The sequence below is a fragment of the Haliotis rubra genome, unplaced genomic scaffold (assembly GCF_003918875.1).
Source record: "Haliotis rubra isolate DU_JTF1 unplaced genomic scaffold, ASM391887v1 Scf75, whole genome shotgun sequence".
Classification (NCBI taxonomy): Eukaryota; Metazoa; Mollusca; class Gastropoda; order Lepetellida; family Haliotidae; genus Haliotis; species Haliotis rubra.
Genome location: NW_025767468.1, coordinates 20,065 through 44,200, shown reverse-complemented (window position 1 = coordinate 44,200; position 24,136 = coordinate 20,065). Strand labels below are relative to the sequence as shown.

Below are 24,136 nucleotides of genomic sequence, written 5' to 3'. Positions count from 1 at the left end.
CCTGCTAAAGTTTGGACTATGCTTTAACGCTGACATGACATGACATGATACTGGTCAAGGCGGTATAACTCACACAATTCTTTCATTTTGATTATAACTAGGATATACTCGAAGAATTTTGTAATGCCATGTTTAAGACGAAGACATGGTTATCATTACGTTTGTATTGGAAGGGGGGTGGGTGTGTAAACGAGGTAGAATAAGGTAATTGGCGATTATGGGGTTGAAATGGGAACCAAGATTAAGGCACTGGCATTCTCTTTGCAGAGATGCGTCCGCTGGGCACGCCAGCAATCTGTCATCGTGTGTTCCAATTCCGGTTTCTGTTTCTAGGTTTCTCTGCACCAAACACGTGCTTATGGGTTCCACTAACATTAATACTGCATGACTTCGGGGTTTCCTCCCACATTAAGCGGACCCGCCGTGGAATTGCTGGAATATTGCTAAAAACGGCGTAAAACCATACTCAGTCAGTCAGTCAGTCATTCGTTAAATGTCAAACCTGGCGTTTGGAAGTGGGAAGTGAGGTGTTCTGTTTCTGAAGTAGAAATGTTGACTATATTTGTACTGATTGTAAATTATGTAACATATGCACCATCAACATACCTCCAAACAATAGGAACAATAAATATATGTCCTTCATGTGAATGTCGAAACGATATCCTGGAATACCTCACGCACAGCAAAGACACCTACTAAAATTACCAAAGGACATTCGCGTATTGTTTTGACCAGACAATCCAGTTGATCTACACAATTAGGTGACGATGACATGTGTCAACCAAGCCAGCGAGCCTGACCACTCGTCTCCTCTTACGACAAGCATGGGTTGCTGAAGACAACTGATCTTCACGAGTATCATACATCATAAGCCACTTTTTCAAAACAATTGTGCTTAGATCTTTCAACTTTTGTTGCGAAAACAAGATCCAGTCTGCGTAACCTATAATGACTAATATTAAAATATCATTGCAAAGATGTGTTATAGAGTACAATAATGAATAATTGCACTCAAATTTGGCAATACTAGGTCGTCTGTTGTGGTCAGGGAAGGGTATACATGTTGCTGTTCGATGTCAAGGTTAAGAAAAAGAAACGGGACTGGCTAGCTATTCTCGAAACGTTCGTAACCCTACGAACTTCGTAAGCCCATTTTTAACACATTGGCTACGATCAAAGTTAAGAATTCTTAAGGCTACGAAAGTTTCGAGAATAAGGGCCCTTGGAGTCAAAAACAAAAAGGACGGCGACAGTCAGGAATAGACCAGTAGAAGCTGGAGGAGACTGGAGCGGACTAATCATCTCAGTGCACTTGCACTAAAACCGACACCAGTCAACGCAGAGATACATGCAGACGCTCATGCTCACCAAACCCACATTATGCAACATTGCTGGTTGTTTTGCGCAGCATATTCCAGCTATATGCCGATGATCTGTAAACATCCTTGACCCAAAATCCAGTGATTGACATCATGAACATCGAGCATTGGATACGATGACATGAACCAACCAAATCTGACGGACCATCAGATGCTGTTAGTGGCCTCTTACGACAAGAATGGATTACTGAAGATCAGTTCAAACCAGATCTTTACTCTGTAACGTAAACTCGACTCTCCTTGTAGTAGGGATTTCTTCAGAATGTGGAAAAAGATTTTCCTATGTTTTTCCAACCCAACCCTCCAGATATTCATTCAAACCTGACCATAATACCAGAAGATATTGTCAGTAGAAAGATCCATTCTTTGCGAATGTAACTGTGTAGAGGTATTGCAAACCACACCCTAACATAGCAGAAACAATTCCTGGCTACCATTAATAAATATTGAGTATAATTTGATATGAAAAGCTCACAGGTCGACTTCATGGTAGAAATATGTCAGGGTAAGTTTCCAACTGTAGTATCTCGTAAGGCATTGTGTTCTTGAGTATTGTGAGACATTATGTTCTTGTGAGGCAGTGCCTTCTTTAGTTTCGTGGGACTTCATAGCAATGAAGAAAATTGATGTACAAAGGAACTACTTGCCTCAAGTAGAAAGTGTCAGTTTAATGACATCAAACAGTTGTCACATCATTAACAGATGACCAGAGGATACCATGCCAGTGTCATTTCTTAGTATGTGACAAATGCAGACGTGAAAAATCCGATAATTCCATCAGCGAAAGTAAAGGTGTAACACCATAGAATACAACAGGAAACACTTTGAATGCAAATATTTATTCTTGGACTGGGAAGGAATTTGTTACATGCTACTTGTTACCTTATCTGTAACATATACTGAACAAAAGACACCACACATTCCACATAATGGAAGTGTTCGTTTACAAGCAAACATAATAGACATATTTTTCACTACTAAATATTCAAATAGTTTGTCTTATATCATTTGTTCAGTACAGTTTACAAGTAACATTGATCTTACATAAAACGTTTGGTACTATAAATAGTCAATACATTGTCTAGATCATTTTTCTGTAAGGGTTCAATGGGTGTTGGAAGGCTGTGGTCTTAGAGACGGATGGCGTTGTACCTTCTCAAGGGACGTCTCTGAGAGGCGTTTGGCAAGGTCTGCAAAAGATGAAAGTATTGAAAAGATGCATGTTAGATGTTTCATTGTACTTGAACTATTTTTGAGTGACTTGATTTGTATAGATTTGTATTACATCATCTACTTTAGGACTTCTTTATTCATTCTTTATTTTCTCACACGATGAACAATCATATAGCTTATAAACAAAATGACTAAACACGTGCTAATTGAAAATACAATTAAAGATATTAAAAAAGAGACGCAAAGTGCAGGGTGCATCATAAACATATTGTGCTACTTACTTTCATTTCACGATTGATCCTCGTTGTAGCATTGGGTGTCTGCCACAATGATGTTGGGATGTACTGAAAATAGGGGAAAGAATCTTGTGTTATAACACAATGGACGGGTTCAAGAATGAGTGAAACGTTCATGCCAAAGTTATATGCCCGGGTACTATATACACCAAACATTTGGTAATACCCTTCACCGTTGAATATAATTGTAGAAAAAACCCACCGGTGTACATATAGGCTAGGTAACGTACTCTCTGGTAGATGTGGCTCTATGTATAACATGGTATGTTGGATGTGGCGCTATATACAACATAATATGTCAGAGGAGTATGCATTATACAACATGATAGATCAGATGTGATGCAATATACAATGAGATAGAAGGGATGTGATGCAATATACAGCATGATATGTCAGATGTGGTGCTTTAAACAATATGACATGTCGTATGTGATGCTATATACAGCGTGGCATGTCGGATATGACGCTATATGTAGCTCTATGTACAACATATGTCGGATATGACTCCATATACAATACGATATGTCTGATATGGCGCTATATACAACATTGTATGCTTGGTACTGCGCTATATACAGCATGATATGTCGGAGGTGCCGCAATATACAATACGATATGTTGGATGTGACGCAATATACAGCAGGAAACATCAGATGTGGCCCTATATTCAATATGATATGTCGGATATGGTGCTATATACAACATAATAGGTCGTATGATATGCTGTATACATTACGACATTTCGGATATGACACTATATACAACTTATGTTGGATGTTGCGCAATATACAGCGTATGTTGGATGGTACCCCATATACAATATGCTATGTCTGATATGACGCTATATACATCACTCTATGCTGCATGTTGCGCTATGTAAAACATGATATGTTGGATGTGGCATTGCATGCAACACCCTATACAGGCTGATATTTCACTGGTCTAACTATGTTACATCCTGGTATGTTGGATATCTGATTATGTTTCATGTATTTGTATATGTCATTATGTAAGGACCGTTTATGATGGAAGACTTGGGTTTCATGAAAAATAAAATAAATTAAAACAATTAAAAACAAAAAAACCCCAAAACAAACTTACTCTCTGGTACGTTGCCTTGTCTGGAATGTATGTGTTGATTGCAGTCTTTGCCCTTTGAACATACGTCTGAATTTCTGGAAGTGTGTCCAGAGATTGAAGTGGAATAGGCAGGTATAAGTCTATCTGGATCTCTCCATGTTCAGGATCCCAAACTGTGACCTTGGACTTTTCCAGAAAGACCAATTGTTCCCTGTATTTCTGAACCTCCTCCTCAATCATCTCCTTGATGATCTCATAGATGCTCTGCAGGTGCTGCTTGAGGTTCTCCTCTACTTGCCAGTAGTTGTATGCCCACACACCCTGTAAACCAGTGATAGTTCATTGAAGCTGTTGCATTCACAAATTGTGTTGCCAGACTGATAAATTGAAAAGATAGGTTGCCTTGCACTACATAAAAACAATCTTGGACATAACATTTGGACTGACCTCTTGGTAAGCACCGTTTGTGAGGGAAAGCAGATGTTGGAGGTCGTCCCTCTTCATGATGTCTCCTAGGCGGGAGGTCATCATCTTCTGTGTGTGCTCTACAATTGCGCTGTACTTGCTGGGGATGTTAAGGTCCTGTACTTTGTTGGTAATGGCGTTGAGGTATTGCTGGTAGGTGTCAGCAACCTGAAGCCTGACAGTCGCCAATCGAGGATGGTTCTTCAGCTCTGTGAAAGATGCAGTATAAGGTAAAAATTAAATTGTCATGATGGTGGTGATTTGTACATTGATTTCGGAAGCAAAAATCAAACATTCACAATAAGTTGAAATAAATTACCTGTAATCGAATTCTGCAGGTTGTTGTAATGATGATGATAAGTGTTCCTCATACTCTGCAGCTGTTCATCCAGTCCTGAGATCATCACCACGGTCATTCCAACAAGCTCATCCACACCACGCTACATTGAGAAATGAAATATTTTAAACATAACATATCAACGCCAAAGTAATCAGTCTCGATGATCTGTCAAAACAGATCTCTTTATGTAAAAAGGAAAATAGTCACGATACCCATTTGAATGGATCACTGAAAATAAGGGATCACACCAGGAGTTCATGAAAAATGTAAGTTTGTAAGAGACACAAACCTTAAAGTTGGCGAGGGTTTCAGCAACAATGGCCTGATATTTTTGTCCGATGGGGAAGTTTGTCATCTCCTGCATGTATTCAGCCAGTTTCTGATTTGTGGAAGCAAACACTTCCTTTGTTGAAGTCACAAGGTCCTTGTATGCTTCGCTGAAGCAAAGAAATTTGCTCATGGTTATCAAAGTGTGCAATGTCTTTTTCGCGTTGTTAGCTTTAGACAATGCTATATTCCAAATATGACCCTAAATTGATCCCACTATAGATATAAATGAAACCGCTGGTCGACTTACAATGTCTGACTGAAGTAATCTCCCATTGCTGCTATGTAGAAGTCATTACGGTTGTACATGCGCTTGATATCCCTCCTGATAGAGTCCAACTGTCTCTCTATGGAAGCCATCTCTGATTCCAACATGGTTAGGTAAGGAGACAGTTCCTTTTTGGCGACTTGTGCAATCCGGTGGTACTTGCCGGACAATTCCTGTCCCACAGACTCGTATACAGAGTGGAAAGAGGCCTTGGTATCTTGCCCATATGTCTCCACTGTCTTGGTCAAGTATCCCTTTAAAAACACAAGAGTACTCATTTACAAAAATGGTATATTAAATGTGGAAAGTTTTCTTGTGACGAGTTTTGATTTTCAAACATTTCAATTTGTACACTAATTACATATGTTCTTCAGCATTTAATACCTGAACATCAGCGATCATCTGTGGCCTCCAGGATATCCTGGTATGGAGAAGACGGGATGTGTTGAGTCTGAGAGCAAGCAGACTGTCAGAAAGTCGACGAGAATTGTCCTGATGATAAACCTCAGCCTGCATGGCGCTTGAATTGACGTATCTGGCATTCATGTTCAGTGTCTTTCCAGGGTTGTCTGAAGTAGAATATGTTTCTGTTACAGTGCTATTTTGGCCTTTAAATTTGATGAAATGTTCATCATATATAAATAGATTTGAAAGGAAGGAGGATATTGCAGATCCTACCTAGGTCATAGTTAGTTTGGAAATCCACCATTCTCCTTTCGGTGTCAACAGTAAGGTGTGCTTGGACAATCTTGTCTCCATACATGTTCCTGATCTTCAGCTTGAAAGGAGTTTCCTCCATCTCACCAGAGAGGTCCATGTTCTTGATTGGGGTCTCCATCTATAAAAGTGGGAATTATATTACTTGATATCAAATACTTGATAACATCTTTGTCATGAATTTGTAATTATTACTTCATCTTTAGATTTGATTATGAGATAAATGTTAATACTAATGACGTATATATTGAGACATCATATCTATCATGTGATCCTAATGGCTAATGATTTTAAGCTTTGAGGATACTCTGAACAGTAAGGCTTCTCACCTGCAGCTGTATCTGCTTTCTCAGTTTGTTGATCTCGCCTCTGAGAGCAAAGTTCTGTCTTTCCCTTCTGGCTGTTAGGTAGGTGATTCCAGTTCCAGCAGATACTTTCTCGCTGGAGCTGCCGATGTGGGATGTAAGTTTGACGTCCACATCTGTATATGGGTGGCTTACGCCAACCACAAGACTGTAGTTGGTGTTACCCCATCCATAGGAAATATCATCCAGTCGAGATGTAAGTGTCAGGGTCTTTCGGGAGTCACTGGAGTAGGACAGTTGTGTTTTTCCATTGAAGACTGTCCTGCCATCATTCAGCAGCATTTCTGTGTCGATCTGGATGTTCTGAAGATCATTGACAACCGTTATGTTTTTGTTCTAATTGTGTGTACAGAGCATTAAAGGGTATTATTCATCATGACATTTTGTTGAGTTTAGTGAGTGAGTTTAGTTTTACGCCGCGACATTTTGTCTTGGTAATGAGCTCAAAACATCATGTTTGCATAAACTTTACAGTAAATATTGTGTTGAGTTCCTACCTTTCCAATAGAAGGAAGTCTGAGAGAGAGATCAGCCTGCTTATTCTTGTCACCAGGTGTGAAGACAGCTTTCATGCCAATCTTCTTTGTGTCATCTCGGTCTGCATCCCAGGAGAAGGCTCCATCCAGAGTTTTGCTTGCACCTGTCTGACTGTAAGACCCATCCATTTGGAGACTTCTCAGTGGGGATCCCACTTTGAAGGTGCCATCATACATCTTGCTGTTACGGCGGCTACGGTCCTTAACATCCACATCATAGAAAAGTTTGTGTCCTGCATCTTCATTCCAGATGAATTCTCCACGACTCTTTGTTTGGAGCTGTGAACTGAGGACATTTCCGATGATACCAACAGTGCGGGTGGGATGAATAAACTTGAGTGTCAGGTCTTTGTTCAGCAGGGACTGTCTGCTCCTGTCTGTCAGTGTGGTCTGGATTCGGATGTTGCTCTCGGGTTCATCTCTGTCCCAGTTGACAAACATCTCTCCATCAATGTTCTCATCAGCCATTTCCCCTGAAAGAGTCAGCTGCATTGGCCTTGGTTTCCTCATTGTGAATGTTCCCTGCTCCCTTGAACCTCGGGAGATCTCCATGTCCATATCCAGAATATTGTCACCATTGTAATCAGCTTCCAGCTTCTCTGTATATTTATCCGATCCTTGATGATGTTCAAACCTGAGAGCAGTCAATTTGGCAGCTTCAAATGGTGTAACCAGGGTCAGATCTGTTGTCAGTTCTTTCTCACTGTACAGATCAAGGAATTGGTAGGATCCATCAAAAGCTATTCTGTCTGTGGGACTCCATGTAGCCTCAATGTGAGATTGGTATTTCTGGTTTCTGTTGGTGTTGTGTAAAGCCAACTTGATGTTATCAGAAAGAGATATTAAACCTTCCATTTCTGAGAGGGATGTGTAACCGAAAGACGCTTCACCTGTGTGAGTACCGGTCATTGGAGTTTGTATTGTGCCTGTGGACCTGAACTTCCGTAGTTCACCAGCATGTGTCAAAGAGATTTCAGCAGAATCAAAGTTTTCAAATGGTGTTGAGATACGTGCAACTGCCGTGTAGGGCGTGGTAGACATGTCAGCAGTTGATTCAAGACCAAAGTGATTGCCATTTCCAGCATTCAGTTTGCTCTGTAGATTGTATCTGTCAGTTCCATGCTCAAATGATGTGGATGCAGAGAGAACCTCATATTGTCTGAAAGGTGTAGTCAGTTTGACTTCCACGTCATACTTTGGCGAAATTGTAGCATGGAGTTCTCCTGTAACTTTCTGTCCTTGTGCATACTGTACAGCAGCATTACAGTTGATTCCATTAGTTGTTGCAGCATGATCAATCTCAGCTTTTGTGAACTCGTAGCCTTGGAAAGGTGTAGTAATTTCTAAGCTACTTTCTAGACGATCAAGGTCATGACTGAAATGGTTGATTTTTGCAGTGATCTTTCTCCTATCCATGAACTGGACCATACTTTGAGAAGTAAAACGAGTCCATGTACCAGAATGGTCAAAAGAGAAGCCAAGGTTTCTGTATGGTCTGAATGGTGTTGCGATTTTGACCTGACCATGGATGTCGTCCAGTGCTCTGAACTCGGCTTTCACACTTGCTTTCCTCTGGTTGTAATCACCATTGATACTCATTTTCATATTCTTAAGTTCTCCTTCTTTGTGGAATTTGATATTTCCTGTCTGTCCAAGTCCCGCCAGATTGAAGTTAAATCCTGAGCTGATATCAATATCCCCATTTCTAAGCCGGAAGGATGAGTCCGAGGAGATGGAACCACCAGTGCCCATGCTGGCTGAAATCTGATTTTTGAAGTTGGTTGGTCTCCCACTGAAATCTACACGTGCAACAATATCTTCTGTGTATGGATTTCTGATGGATAAGTCAGTCAAGAGTCGCCTTGAACTGAAGACATTGTTTAGAGATGCTTCTAATGTTTCCTGTCTGATTCCAATGGATCCTTTAGCTTTGAGATTATTGATATCCCCTTCCTTACTGTAAGATACCCTCATGCTCTCCAATCCTTCAATGTTGCTGACTACATTCAGGTTACCGCTCATAGAACTACCAGTTTGGCAGTCCAAATCTGCAGTGAGTGTCTTCCCAATAGCTTGCAGTTCCAGGTGACTCCTGCAGTTGCCAATAGGCCCATCGTGGGTGAAAATGATTCTGCTGGTTTCGAAGCTTCTGAAAGGAGTTCTCAGTGTAGCACTAATGTCTATTGTTGGTGACATCATGCCATTTACAGTCATCAGTACTTGTTGACGCTGACCATAGTTGACATCCATGGTGGAGCTAAGACGGCCATTCTTCAGTGAATGTTTGTACTCTGCAGATTGACTTTCATATCCTTGGAAAGGTGTTTTGAGTTCTGCGCTAGCTTGAATATGTGTCAGTCCAGATTTTAAGAAGACGACTTTGCCTTCAACAACTTTTCCATCCATGTAGCGAAGATTTCCTTCAGTATTAAATCGTGATAACGATCCTGAGTGCTCAATGAAGCCTCCCACATTTCTGAAGTTCTGGAAAGGACTCCTGATCGTCACAGATGCCATGATTCTGTTCTTCAAACTTGCACTGAGATCTACTTCAAGTGTAGAATCTTTAATGTTAAGAAGTGCTGTAGATTTCAGATCAGTGAGATCCCCTTCCACTCCAATGGAACCTTTCATACTTTCATAACCAGGAATGTTTGTTGTGATAACGAGATCACCTTTTGTTGATCCTATGTTTGCAAAGTTGGTCTGTGCAGTTAGTCTGGTCTTGGCAAACTCAAGTTCTGCATTGTTTTTCATATTTCTGAGAGGGCCAGTGGAAGTGAAGATTGCTCTACTAAGTTCGAAGTCCCTGAAGGGAGTTTTGATCACAGCATTTACATTGATATCTCTGGCTGTATCTGCGGAGATGTCTGATGTAATCCTCTGTCCGTTGCCATAGGTGACTGCTGAGTTGGATTTAAAGTAATTGCTCCTGGAATCATGTCCATATTCGACGGTCATCATTTCATAGGAAGTGAAGGGTGTCTTCAGCTCGGCACTTGTTTTTATCTGCCTGTATCCATTATTGAAGAACTTAATTTTACCCTCAATTGTTTTGCCATCCATGTAACGGAGCATTCCTTCGCTATTAAAATCATTCCAGTTGCCTGTGTGTTCAATGACAATGGCTGTGTCTCTAAAGTCACTGAAGGGGGTTCTAAGAGAAAGGCTTCCTCTGATGTCTTGTGCAATTCTACCTGTGACATCGGCTTGAATGGTGGAATCCTTCAGGGAGGCTGAAGCAGTACCTCTAAAGTTCTCGCTGCTTCCCTCCTTGTTGAGAGATGCCTTGACCACTTCCATACCCTCGATGTTAGTGATGATGGCGAGACTGGCTCTGGTGGACGTTCCGTGTTCAAATGATGAATCTGCAGTGACTGTATTGCCCAGGATTTCCATTTCCGCATGACTTGTGCAGCTGACAATAGGCCCAGAATGAGTAAACATAAGTTTATTGTTTTGGAATCTGTCGTAGGGTGTTTGAACAGTTAGATCAAAGCTGATCTTAGGTGATGTTTGGATATTAAGATCAGATGTAATTCGTTGTCCACGTCCATAGAGAACGAGAGCATTTGATGTCATTTGAGAATCATCCATTGAATGGCGGTATTTGAGAAGGGAAGATTCATATCCCAGGAAGGGAGTCTTGATTTCTGCTTTGGTATCAATATGAGCCAGGCCAGATTGCCAGAAAGTCAGGGTGCCCTCCAGAGACTTGCCATCCATGTACCTGATAGTGCCTTGACTTGTAAACCTCTGCACGTTTCCAGAATGTTGAAGAGAGAGTCCAATATCTTTGTAGTCTTCAAATGGTGTCTGCATGGTGAGAGATCCTTCATATTTGCCATCAGTCTTAAGTATAAAGGACACATCAACTTGTTCATTGTCCAGAATTCCAGTTGCTTTGGCGTTCATGTCACTAATGTAGCCTTCTTTGTGAAGCTTGAGTCCAATGTTTCTGCTCCTCCAATCTCTTGTGAGGGCAAAGTTGGTAGATACATCTATCAATGGATACCTGAAAGTGAATGCTGATTCTGAGTTGAAGGAGTGTCGTGATCCAACAGCTCCAGATACCTTAGTTGAGAAGCTTCTTAGTTGGCCATCATGATCTATGCCAAATTTGATGTTCTCCGAAAAGGGGGATTTGACAAGAAGTGTTGTGTCCAGGCGTCCATTGGAAAATCTGTTCTGGCCAGAGATGTCAATTGTTTGATCTCTTCCATAGGTGATGATGATACCGCCTCGTATGTTATTCCAAAGGCCACGTTTGTTAAGTGAAACTTTAGTTTCTTCCATGCCATTAAATGGTGTCTTGAGTGTGAATGTCCCAGTTGATCTAAAGCCATGACGGAAATCAAGGTCGACTTCTCCAGTTTTCCTTGTCATTTGAATTTCTCCGTGACTCTTGAAATCATCCCAAGTGCCCTCATGTCTGACAGATAGCTTGTTGATTTCATAACCATGGAAAGGTGTGGTGATGACCAGACTGCCATCATATCCCTTTGCCCAGTTCAGTTTCAGATCGCCAGCCAAGTTGCTGTCAGACGCAAACGTAACATCAGCATGTGTTTGTAGAGAGCGTCTTCTGAGAGCATGTTTAAGGGATGCACTCATGTGTTCCATGTTTTCAAATGGAGTCTTGATGGTGACGTCCATGATAATGGGGGTTCCAAATGCATAGACAGCATCAAGGCTAACAGTTTTCCTTGGATAGTATTCTGTTTCAATGTGTGAGCGTCTCCCCTTGCCTGTAAGTTCACTGCTGGCAAACACCTGCACGTACTGATAGTCAGGGAATGGAGTATCTATCCTCATCTTTCCATTCATGTCGTCGAGGTTCCAGTTCAAGATCCCAGCAAAGTTTCCCAAAACAGGAGTGATAGCAAAGTTAGCTTTGCTCATGAAGTTTCTCCTGCCACCATCGTATGAAAGTGCTGCCTCAAAAGATTTGTAGTCATCAAAAGGCGTCTTCAGTGTTGCCCGATAATTGTTCAGGGTGTCAGGAGTAATGTGTGCTTCAAATTCAAAGGCCTTTCTGATGTCATAGCTGAAACTTCCTCTTGATATCAAATCAGATCCTTCCCTCTTGTGAGATGCCTTCAAGACAATGTCTCTGAAGTTTTCAAAAGGACTTGTCATCCGTAGACTTGTTTCAATATTCTCTTTAGATGGAGCAGCAAAGGAACCATCAAGCGACATTTTGTTATATGGAGACCATTCTAATTCAGCATGTCCTGAAAGTGGATAAGTAAGATAGCGAGCACTTATCTTCCCTTTGAGGTCGGTCACAGGTGATGCCAGTGTAAAGTCCGACTCTGTTTGCCCATCAGATCTAATGTAGTTGATTCCTGCTGACCCAATAATATCCTCTCCTTGCTTGATGTTAGAGGAGTGGCGGATAAAACCTCTTCCGTGTTCATGGTCAAGGTTGATGTCAAGACTGCGGATTGGTTTCCATGGAGTTTCAATGGTTACTCCTCCCAAGGCCTTTGTTCTGGTGGTTGAAGCATGGTTTCCAAATATGTTGACAAAGATGCGTCGGCCCCTGCCCCATTCGGTTGTCATTGTACTTTTCACGTCATTGTGAGTATTCCTGTGTTGCCAGTTGTTGGTGAACCGGTAGCTTGGAGAAGAGAGTGTGAGCTTACCGGTGTTTTGGAACTGCCATCCAGATCTTGCATGGTCCATATCCAAATCATAGGTGTATTGATCGCCATTGACATCCAGAGCAATGTCAGTCACAAACTTTCTGAAATCATCATTGTGAGAAAGACGTAGATTAACAGCTCGCATTCCCTTGAAGTTGGACTTGAAATTCACGGTACCCTCAATGTCCCTTTTCTGGTCAGTGCATCGGTTCTCCCCAGTCAAAATGAGCTTGGCATTCTTTCCCTCTAAGCTTCCCTTAATGATGGTGTTAAGAGAAGTTGTCATTCTGTGATCTATTTCGGTGCTGAACCTTCTGTATCCTTTGAAAGGGGATGTTCCTGTGATAGTCAGGTCAAGGTTTCTTACAGAGAAGGGTTTCTTCATGCTGACAGCAGAAGAGATCTGATTTTTCTTTCCACCCCAGGAGAGTTGCATTGAGGAGCCATATTTCTTGTCATTGTTGTCACTACTGGCCTGGGCCATTAGATCTTCATATCCTTCAAACGGGGTCTTCACTCTCACAGAACCATCAAGTGACTGACCACTTCGTGTTTGGACCTTTTTGAAGGATGTATCTACTTTGATCTTCTTGTCAGTGTCCCAAGAGACATCAGCACGTGTAGTATACTGTTGGCCACTAGCATGTTTGATATTGAACTCCACATCTCTGGTTGGGTATTTCATTGCAACAGTGGAAGCAAAGTTGCCAGATGACTTGAGGTTGAGTTTTCCTGTGAGGAGGAATCTCCTGGAAATGTCCTTGTCAGCATCCCACTTAGCATCAGCAGAGCCCTCGTATGTGACACCTCGCCTTCCACCCTCGACCTGGAGAATGACATGTCTTGTGGGGTATGTAATGTCCATGCTCCACTTGGCACTTGGCGTCTTGGAGTATTTATAGCCTGTGTTGATTCCATAAACCTCACCAGCATAATCGGCCTGTGCAGAAAGCTTGAGGTCCTTGTTGTTCAGGTTAGTGGAGGCAGTCAGTTGGATTGGCTGGATGTAATGTAGCTTGATGTCAGATTTCACCTGGTGGGCTGCATCTCTCTGTCTTTTGTAGGTTGTTACCATAGTAGATTTTTCTTTGTCCATGAAGAAGGTCATGGAGTGTGTGTAGTCTTTCTTGGACTGGATTAGATCAGTTTTCAGATGGAGTTCTTTGCCTGGATAAGAAAGCCTTGCTTCACCCAAGAGATTCAGTGTCTTCTTTCCACTATTTCTCAGATTGAGAGCAGCATCAATTGTATTTCCTTTGCCATAGCCAAATGTCATGGTGGAATTCAGATTGCGACTGTCTTGGATATGCTTTCCTTTCAGGCTCAGTTTCACATCCTGAAACAATAATGAATTCAACCATGAAGTAAACCTGAAGAAATTGTTATGTAGGTGATGAATATGTATGGTTTATAACAATGATACAATGTGCCATTATTTGTTAAGTGTAGTTGATTCTTAGTTATGTGTGCGACCTTATAGCTATGTTAGGTACGATCAAATGGCTCACCAGTGGTCCCACAGTAGTTTTCATTGTGTAGTCAACTTTGGCTTTGGACCCAACGTCATGGTTAACAAGAGCATAGCCTGTGATCTGACGGGAGGAATCTTTGGATTTAGGTCCATATCGGAATGTTGCACCAGCTTCTGTGTGTTTGTTGTTGTGAGAGAAGTCAAGATCCGTGAAGAAATTGACCTCAGGGAATCTCTTGTCTTCGAAGTTTCTGTAAAAAACATTATCCTGTGTACACACATGACACCTGATTTTACAAAGTAGCATTTACTATTACTAGGGTTGTGATACCGGTTCGGTGAATAAGAATTTGATGTATGAATGTTTACTTACGTGTTCAGCTGGTAGTTCCAGAGGGACTTGGTGCTACGATCAGTGTATTTAGAGCTGAATGTGATCTTGTCCTTTTGATACTTCGGATCTTAGGCAGATTGTAGTCGAGAGTTAAAAAGGTGCTGACTGTGCTCGTCTTGGTCTGTACGTTGCCACTAAGCTTGGTGACCAGGAAACGGGAAGAAAGTGTTACACTTCCGCTGTACTTGTTCTTAGAACCACCTGTCTTCTTGATGTCACCTGATTTGGACATACATGGCCGTTGAATACATTCATAAGTGATATGATGTTTTTTTGAAACAACATTTGATACTGTGTTTAATATGTTGTTATTTGAAATATAATAATTTGCAACAACAAACTGACAAGTCATTGAAACTTAAGGTTACCTGGTGAAGAGTGAATTTCTTATATAAACGTGTTGTGATTGTAAAATGTTGGCATTCCTAGCCATTCCTAACTTAAGTTTCCGTAATACTTACATTTCAGAGTGATTGGTTTGTCCAAGACCTTGTGTACATCCAGAGAGACACCTCCCTTGAGTGATTTGCCCTCTTTATAGTCTCCTGATCCAGAGAGAGAGACGAGTTGAAGTTTGGGGGTCTTGACTGTTAATGTTGGGATGACTTTGATGATGGACTTCTTCCTGCCACTGTTCTGGTACACCAAACCAGCCTCGAGAAAGTAGTCCTGCTTTGGAGCAAGGCTGAAGGTACCCATCACACTCTTCTCAATTTTCGAGTTCAGTAAGGCAGCTGCAAGAGTAAGTTAGGTCTAAGAAACATGAAACATGGTCTTTAGTTGTGGTACTTTGTATAGATTGAGGCCATGGTTCTTGTGGAAAGTTGTCTGCTTTGAAATTTGTACTTACATCTAAAGCTGATTGCATTTGGTGTTACTCCATTGAGGGTTAATTCAGCACTTGCTCTCTTAAGTGCTTCAGCCTCTACTGTTCCACTGAGTAGGATAACTTTGGCTCCTGGGCGTCTGATCTCCAGGCGGGGCATGTAGGTCACAAATGTCCTTACTTTCTTGATACCAACTTCGCTGATGATGCCATATTCTCTCGATTCATCGACAATCAGATTGCCCTTCATGCCGATCTTCTTACTTTCATATGCCATCGATCCTGTAAAGTGACATGAATAGTTTTACTTTCAATCTTAGTATGTTATGACAAGATTTTATGTTTCTTCAAACTACTGCAGCAACAAACAACAACACAGAGAGATAAACCCATCCAAGTAACACACCTTTGAATGCTGCCTTCTTCCATGGGGACGCCAGGTTGATTTCAAGGTCTTTGGTTTTCCTATTTAGAAGAAAGTCGAAAGCCAAAGATCGATCAGTTCTGGATCCAGGTGTGTTCAGAGCTATCTGAGCAACAGTGGAATACTGATTCTGAAAAAGAAAAAGAAACAATTATAAAATACTATCTCAGTGAATTCAATAGTTTCTAAAAATGTACATCATAACTACAAACTCAGAAACGACCCGAAACGTGGAAGCATGTGAGTGTTTTGAAAGGCTAACTGTATGAATCTACATACTGACCGTTGATTGTTTAGCCATGAGTTTGTAGCCAGTGTGTGTGTCCCTCTTGTAAAGAACAAGGCTTTGAGAGAAGGGCCCTGTGAAGGGGGAAGTATGGAGCAGCATCTACCATGGAAGCATTAGACCACTGGAATTCATTACAGAGCTCAAGGCCAGTGATGGTGGCAAGTCTGGTTCCTGTGCACAGTTCCAGCCTCTTTCGGTTGTCTGTGACCAAGTCTTGTTTCTTCTCCTGATCACCATGAATGCTGAAGAACTCTGTGCTGTAACATATGAAAGATAATATTAATCTTTATTAATATCATTTTTGATTAATTGCATATGTGTGAAGCATGTACTGTCAACAACACCACACTTTGTATTATGTATATATGTATTTGTATTAAGGGACTGAAAGTTAAAAATGCTTACTTGACATCAAGGATTTCCATTTTCTGTTGTGGAAAGTCAATGTCTGCACTAAGAATCTTTCCCCGGCTGAGTTCTACACGCCCTTTCAATGCAGTGCTGGAATGCCAGGTGTTGACAACTCGAAGGCCGGTTTTGGTGACAAAGGCATCCATGCTCATTGTTCCAACAATCTTGATAGCTCCACTGAAAAAGGTCATAGGTCGGATTCAAGCAAATATATAATATCAAGTACATATGCATTGAATGTGTGATGACATTGGTCTTTTTCCTGAAAAAGAATTGAGTACTGAAAGTTTACCTTGGCTTGATGTGTCCATCAATGAGGAGACTGCTTGGTGAAGTTGTCATTTTACGGAGGTCCACTTGACCAGAGGCCTGGAGGTCGATGGTGGCTGTTCCGTTTACAGTGAGATTGAGGGGGGAGACCGGAGCTGGTAGGGATAATCATGCTACTGTCCAGGATCATCATACTCTGAGTGAAGGAGTAATCTTGCTTCTTGGACATCTTGATAAGGAAGTCCAGAAAGTTGAAGTTCTTGATGGATGCCAATGGATCTACGCCTTTGAAATGGTCATAGTACATTTCATTGCCAAAGATCCTCATGTATAAGTCTCCTCTTAGGTGATCAAGGTTGACAGTACTCTGAAAGAAGCAGCAAATTGAGGTTTGAAACACATGCATACATGTAGACATATAGGTTCTTTACACAAAGGTGTGTATATGTGTGCGCCCTTAGCGAAACAAATGATTGATTGAAATGTAAAAGTACCTTTGGTTTCTTGGCTGCCTTTCCTCCAAAGTAGCTGTATGGGCCAAGGTAGTTCTCAATGAGATACTCCACTCCTTCCATGCGTCCACCAAGCTCCAAAAGATTGAGAGAGTTCCCAAAGAGATCCACTGTCATATTGAGCATAGCAGAACGAGGAAAGAAGGATTTATCTGAAAAGATGACATTACTCTCGAGCATGGCGCCAGTGTTGAATTTCTCCAGGAATAGAGAACCTTCATAGTTGCGTGAATACTTGAGTGTTGAGAGGTCGAAATTCCTTCCAAGGGTTTTGTCCTCGAGGATTCGTCTGATGGTCTGCTTCTGTGGACTGGATGTTTCCATCAGGTTGGTTAGATGAGACCAGACAAAGGATCCAACTTGATTAACTTTCTCCGACTCGAGAGACGCTTGGATTCTGCTGAAGACATCTTCAGATGGACACTGCATTACAGCCAAGTAGGCTGCAATTCTCAGCTCGGCATCCTCATCGGAATCTTGGTAGATGGTCATAACGTTGCTTCTCTGAAATGAAACACATGTTCAGACATTACAATTGTATTGGATATCATATGACATTTAAATGTAAAAAAAATATGAATGAGTAAGTTTTGAAAATATATCTATAACTCACATCGGCAGTACAGGGCAGTCTTCTGTAGGCCTGGATGGCAGCTACTCGGACCTCCGTGGGGTTGGATTGTTTGTTGAAGCAGCTGCTAATTGTAGTGGTCAATCTGTCCAGATGGCCTGCATTTCCGAGAGCACGAAGGGCCACAAGACTCGTCTCCAGATTAGAATCTCTGATGTAGCAGCCATAACCAATGGTCTTCTCCATGGTAGAGATGATATTTGTGATCGTGGATTCCACAGAACAGTCTTCGTGATGGTTGCAATAGTTATTGACCATAGTGGAGATTGGAAGCATGGCGGCCTTGCTGTACTGAGGGGTGTCAAGAAGTGCCTACAAATATATACATTCAGAGTTGGTATATAGTTCATCATGAGATGGTTATTTTCACTGTTTTGATTGAGGGTGAACACAATCATTGTACTTTTTTGTGATGTTTGTGATCAGCTCACCTTTACTTCCTGCAACATCTCCATGGTGGGGTAGTGGATGAGAGACAGGGATGTGATCCACATGGTTGCCTGTGCTCCAGTGACCTCTCTTTTCAGCAGAATGTCTTTCAAGAACGTGACAGATGCACTTGTGCTGGCCATCGGGATAGTGTCCAGGAAGAACTTCCTAGAATGAAACAAGATTTGAAGGTTAGTCAAAGTTAGATAAACAGATGTTTATGAATGATTGTTGTTGATAAGATTTTTATCCAAGAAATATATGTGTACCTGATAATAGAATATGGGTTATGATAGTGATATACAAATTGTTTATACTAACTTGACCCTCTCTATGTTGTCAGTGCAGATAGCTCCAGATTTAACTTGCTCGTAGACCCTTCTAATGTCATCAACATTGAGGTTTTTGATGACGTAGACAAGCTCCGAAAACAAGCGTGGTGTGTCCGGGCGGATATCCTCTCGTGTATTCTGACAGATCTCTCGCAGTTTACTCTCAGCGTCTCTCATTGGTTGGTCTTTGTTTCCTGGGCCATAGGCATGTTCAAACACAAGTCCTGCCCGATTCCGAATATAATCTGAAACACGTAAATCAGATAGAAACACAATTAGGAACGTTTATTTAAGATGATGATGATGCTAATGATGAGTGTTATAGTCAATTAATCCCGTGCCTTTTGTTTGTGACACTTTCAAAACTAACTCTGGGAGATCTTTCTACTGCTCACCTTGTCTTGTGGTAACACCAGATCTCTGAGTCTTGTAGTTGAGTCTCTGAAGGACTTTGGTGGTGGCACCGCTGGTGGCTCTAGAGAAGGGCCTGAATGTGTGGGTCTCCCGGATGAGCGCACTCTTGAGGAGTCCATTCTTGTCCAGTTCCTGTTCACATTCGTGTGTACTCTTCATGAGGGGCAGCGACTGGATCTCTGAAGGAACTCTGTACTGCATGCCATGGACTGAGCTGTGATAGCCATTACGATCAGTGCAGCCAAGGAGGTTCTTGCTCTTCTTAATAGTTGTAGAGTACCAGCCACGTGATGCCACCGTGTAGTCGGTTTTGCATTCGCCCGTGACGTCATTCTGGAGAAATAAAACATAAATGTTATGCATGTATGGTATACAAATATGCATCTTGAAGTCTTCAAGAAACACTTATTAAATCGAAGAAATGCAGATGTATCCCAATACATGTATTGCATACAAAGTCTTCTACATCTTGAAGTCTTCAAACGGAGAAATACCTATTTCTTAGTTTTACCTCTTTTACTCTCTGATTCTTTTCCAGGTTATCCATACTGTTCTGGACAGCAGTGAGAAGTCCTCTTTTGATGTTGAGAGCCCATGTTGTTTCACCCTCAGCTGGACACAGTTCTTCCACTATGCCATCTTGGAAGGAAAAGCGGAGGGGCGATCGTTCTAGGTTCCTTCTGAACTCCCCTGACTCATCAGCGTACTTCATTGGTGTAGAGGTTGAAGGATCAGACTGGTATACCTTCACGTCGCGCAGCTGAAACAGATTGTTTGTGAAATGTCACAACAGTAAAACGTTTCGCTTTCAGGTTGACAGGTCCCTCATCTTTAACCATGCCATGGTGTATTGGACATTGCCCTAATGAATATGTGTAGGGTTACCTACCCTAAGAGCCATGTCGCATTTAGACAGGACCTCAATATCAGCTGTTGCCCGAATACCAAGAGTCGCTTGATCACTGGATGCTCCTTCCATGGATGTATGGGTCTGAACATTGTACTCGAATTCATAGGTAGTTCCGGGGACGTAGTTGAATTTGTTCGTGTCTGATACAAAAAATGTAGAAAATTGATTTCATAAAGAAAACGAACATTCTATCTACATACATGTAAGAATGGTAAGTATGTTTTTGCCACATTCTATCATATATATTACGGCATCAAGAACCACTACAATCCGAGTCCTTTTACTCACCTCGGCATCGTCTGGCGCAGGATGTCGTCTCGTCGCGTGACTGGTAGGTGATTGGCCCTAAAAGAAAAATATCATCTTCAGTTACGCTTCGCATGGCAGTTATTCATGTGACGGGCGACTTTGACGTACGATATTGATGTGCAATTTGTCAGGCATCTTCATGTATCTTATAGAGATATCTTTATTACACCAAAATATATCAGTTATTACGTAACTGTTAAAAAGATAAGCTTGTTAATCCGTTGAAAAGCATGACCATATACAGACGACTTTGTCCATTGTTTTGAAAATTATCTTACATATGTACAGCTCATTTTCAAACATCAGAAACACCCTTCCTAGACATCTATAAAATCGGCCTTTATTATATACATATTTCACACCTGTGTATTTAACCTGCAAATGTTATTTCTCTTTACATGAACTCATCTGACTGTCACAACAATCTGAACTTTTACTCAGTTACTCAGCTCAGTGCTGTATCCCTTAAGCACTGATTCCTAACTCGGCCCCAAATTTACCCCAATCCTACCTCGTTCAAACAAATTAACATATGAAAATATCTTATTCTTGTATGTATCAATCAGATGCGGGCACTGTACCAGTTTCCTAGCTTATTGCAAAATAAGAATGTAACATATGAAATGACTTACCTGCCAGAGCACTGTACCAGTCTCATTGTACAATAGATTGCAGAGCTTACCTGCCAGAGCACTTGCTAGCAGAGCTAACAGCGTAAAGGCTGTTGTTGAATACATTGTGTTGGGTTCTTGGGGGAGACCCTTCCCGCAGTCGTGTTGCTGTGTGGTGGCTGCTTGCTTGACACCGTGAAGTGTAATGGAACGTGTGTCACAGCGTTCGTCGTGGTTTCTGAAGCCAATGCTCTCTGCTGGGTATTATATACAGGTATCAGAAGTGGGTTGGTCAAAGGTGAATCCATACTGAACCTGACAGATTGCCGATACGGCAACCCATGTTCTGTACATCGCATATACTGCTAATTATAATACAGGTTTGGGGCAGGTAATCACGAAAACATGGCCCTGATTTCAATTAGCATTTAATACGAAGCTCAAGTGGTTGGGACTTTGGAGCGTGTTATCACTGTAGATTGCACCAGAAGCTGAAGTATGTTATCATGGTATATTGAATTTGAATCCTACATAGTGCGAAGTCAATCAGTTCAAGAGCCATGAAGCACTGATACAAGAGCAAAGAGCAGTACGTGTTTGTGAACATTTGAGAACTGGTCTACATGCCCTGATTCATGTAATAATTTATATAAGAATATGACTATTTTACATTATTTTGGTTTGCTTAAAACTTTTACTGTCTATAACGATGATGATAATGATGATGATCAAGAAAAATGATTGTTAGAAACTTTTTTGAATAGGTCCATATATACAATTAAAAAGTAGGGGATATTGGATTTACAAGATTGGTAAAATGCAAATGATGAAGCCAAGGGGAAACAGATGATGAAGAGAAATTAAAGGAAAATGTGACAGTTTATTCCATTCCTTTGGAAATGTTTCATCTGTATGGCTATATATTACTTTTTTCTCATATGCATTGGCATTGGCTAGTGGTGTGCTCGAAAAATGGAATATTCCCTACACACATCTCAATATCTCAAACACACAAAATGTTTCTTGCATATTTTGTTTCCTGAAGTTTGTGGTGTATTTATTTCAGATTTCGCGTTTTTGGGGGGTACCAAGATAACAAGTGAAATAAAATGGGGATCGTCAGGATGGAACATAGCAAAACCAATTTGCTTGAGGTTGATAATATGTAGAAAAATATAAGATAAAAACCATTTAATATGTTATGACATTATGATATTTAATGAAGTTAATTAAACCTCAAGTTCAATATTATTTAACTTTTCTTAGAATATTTTTGTTATCATCCATTAAAACCATTATCCCTTAAGTCTTAGTTTGGTTATTGCTCATTAGAATCATTCTCTTAATTTCTAAGTGTTTGGGCTGGTCCATTGTATGAAATAGGTAACAGGCAGGAGACTAGCAGTGCATTGGACCATGAACTTTGTTGTTATAAGCTGTAGGGGTTATGGGCTGTAGGGGTTTTGGGAGGTTTTGCCAACCTGTGACGTATCCAAGCCAACAAATTGACATTGTTTCTGAGTATTGTAATGAAATCATATATATCACTGAATTGTCTATCACTTTTCACACAGATGTGAAATTGACAAGATTCAGGAAAACATGACAATTATTGCGGAACTCGCGTTCAAAATGTCACGTTTGCATGCCAAGTACCTAGATGGCCCTCTCCCGATCTGTGCGTCAGGTTTGATCCATTTATTAAATTCAATAACAGAAAAATTGATTAAACGTGAAAGTGATCTTGAAATTAGGTTTTAATTAATTCGCAGAAACGTTGTTCTCACATTCTGTAGTGAAATGTAAATGTCCTAACGACATGGCATCGGTAGATATCTTTTGAACTTTCGTAACTAGATCGTGTCAGTGTAGCAATAAGATATGGATGGAAGATATCATGCCTGTATCTAATGCATATTGTCATGTGCGAGGGTTGATGTTGGAGGATACTACCATTGGTCTTCCGTTTGTTTTAAAATGTTGATTAAATACTAGTATGTGTTATACATTGGTAGTGAATTGAATCCCGTTTTGTTAATATTGTACACAGCATCCCAAAGGATTCGGTTTGTGATAGGTCTCAAGTGGTCACCTGAATGCATCAAGTGGTCAGGCTAAGTGACTTGATTACGTGTTACTGTACCCTAATTACGTGTTACTGTACCCTAATTACGTGTTACTGTACCCTAATTACGTGTTACTGTACCCTAATTACGTCTTACTGTACCCTAATTACGTGTTACTGTACCCTAACTACGTGTTACTGTACCATAATTACGGTGTTACTGTACCCTAACTACGTGTTACTGTAGCCTAATGTCTCACGTAGCGCATACAAGTTATATCAGTTTGGTTTGCAGACTGTCTGGTCCAGTCTAGGGTGATACACTCTTGAAATATACATTAAAAAGCAAAGAAACGAGGAAAAATAGTCCCATTGAAACAGAGTTTTCACTGCTCGACCGTACCGATTGTACCTCAAGAGCTGTGATACAACAGGCTGTAACAGCTGCGAGATAACGGGATTGTTGATAACAGGACGGCTGTAGTCATTCCTCTCGTCATACAGTTTATCACTGGAATAAGCTGTCACTCTGCATCTCTCTGTCTGTGGTGTGTGTGTGTGTGTGTGCGTGTGCGTGTGCGTGTGCGTGTGTGTGTGTTTCAATAGATACGGTTGCGGTGTACAGAAGTACATATAGAAAGAAATCCTCAAAATAATGACACAACGAAAATCCCCCCTTTCACCCCCTCTCCCCTTCTCGTTACAACTTTATCTTCAGGGAGTGCACTTCAAGCAGAACTTCCCATTTGCATATATACCGCAGTTTTGGTGCTTATAGAGTTAGGACATTGATTGATATAAATATAATATAGATTACCACCATTGAAAGTTGTTTGTGTAGATCTGTAGCGTCTTCTTTTTATATGTTTTTTATTCATTTCAGTAAATATTGTCACACATTTCATATGATGTATACTTATGATTGTAAGTTACATTTAACAGATGGCATCTTCTTAACATCCATATTCATGTACGCATTGTAAACTAAAGTGCCATGCAGTCGATTCAGCAATGCTGGGAAACGTTTAACTAATGACCAACGCAATGTGCTCATATAATTTCAAACTAAAATAGCATGGTTTGGGGTATATGAATAAAGACATAATCACCATGTGGCATCTATTGATGATTTAGTTTTTAGGAAAGGTGATTACAAAGTGACATAATTAACACTTTCCTGTATATACCATGATTCTGGATTAGTACTTTTCCAGATAAAACAAAAATGGCTACAGAGTAAAGGC

At 40.9% G+C, this 24,136-nt stretch overlaps 2 protein-coding genes across 2 annotated transcripts; both read right to left on the bottom strand.

The window, feature by feature from the left end:
* Positions 1-2,202: 2,202 nt before the first annotated feature.
* LOC124260115 lies at positions 2,203-16,096 on the bottom strand. The gene is given in 18 exon segments (XM_046694362.1): positions 2,203-2,569; positions 2,834-2,896; positions 3,950-4,249; positions 4,376-4,602; positions 4,713-4,833; positions 5,023-5,170; positions 5,311-5,582; positions 5,713-5,897; positions 6,007-6,166; positions 6,375-6,713; positions 6,908-13,930; positions 14,103-14,316; positions 14,439-14,523; positions 14,526-14,678; positions 14,921-15,193; positions 15,310-15,567; positions 15,692-15,839; positions 15,993-16,096. Coding segments are annotated over 18 exon segments (10,047 nt in total). The 5' UTR covers positions 16,011-16,096; the 3' UTR covers positions 2,203-2,509.
* Positions 16,097-16,399: 303 nt separating this feature from the next.
* On the bottom strand, positions 16,400-21,050 carry LOC124260070 (apolipophorins-like). The gene is made up of 11 exons (XM_046694319.1): positions 20,899-21,050; positions 20,196-20,252; positions 19,887-20,047; positions 19,509-19,757; positions 18,979-19,330; positions 18,573-18,828; positions 18,254-18,419; positions 17,805-18,134; positions 17,174-17,695; positions 16,757-17,046; positions 16,400-16,586 (listed from the first exon to the last, which is right to left on the bottom strand). The coding sequence occupies exons 1-11, from the start codon at positions 20,951-20,953 to the stop codon at positions 16,400-16,402; spliced, it is 2,625 nt and encodes an 874-aa protein (XP_046550275.1). The 5' UTR covers positions 20,954-21,050.
* Between the last annotated feature and the right edge of the window lie 3,086 nt (positions 21,051-24,136).

Excerpts from the sequence above, each read along its gene's own strand:
- LOC124260070 (XM_046694319.1), bottom strand. The coding sequence starts at position 20,953 with ATGTATTCAACAACAGCCTTTACGCTGTTAGCTCTGCTAGCAAGTGCT. Across the intron at positions 19,331-19,508 it reads AGAATCAGAGAGTAAAAGAG|AATGACGTCACGGGCGAATG; the intron begins GTAAAACTAAGA and ends TTATTTCTCCAG. Across the intron at positions 16,587-16,756 it reads CTCTGGTCAAGTGGACCTCC|TGGAGCTATCAAGATTGTTG; the intron begins GTAAAATGACAA and ends GACCTTTTTCAG.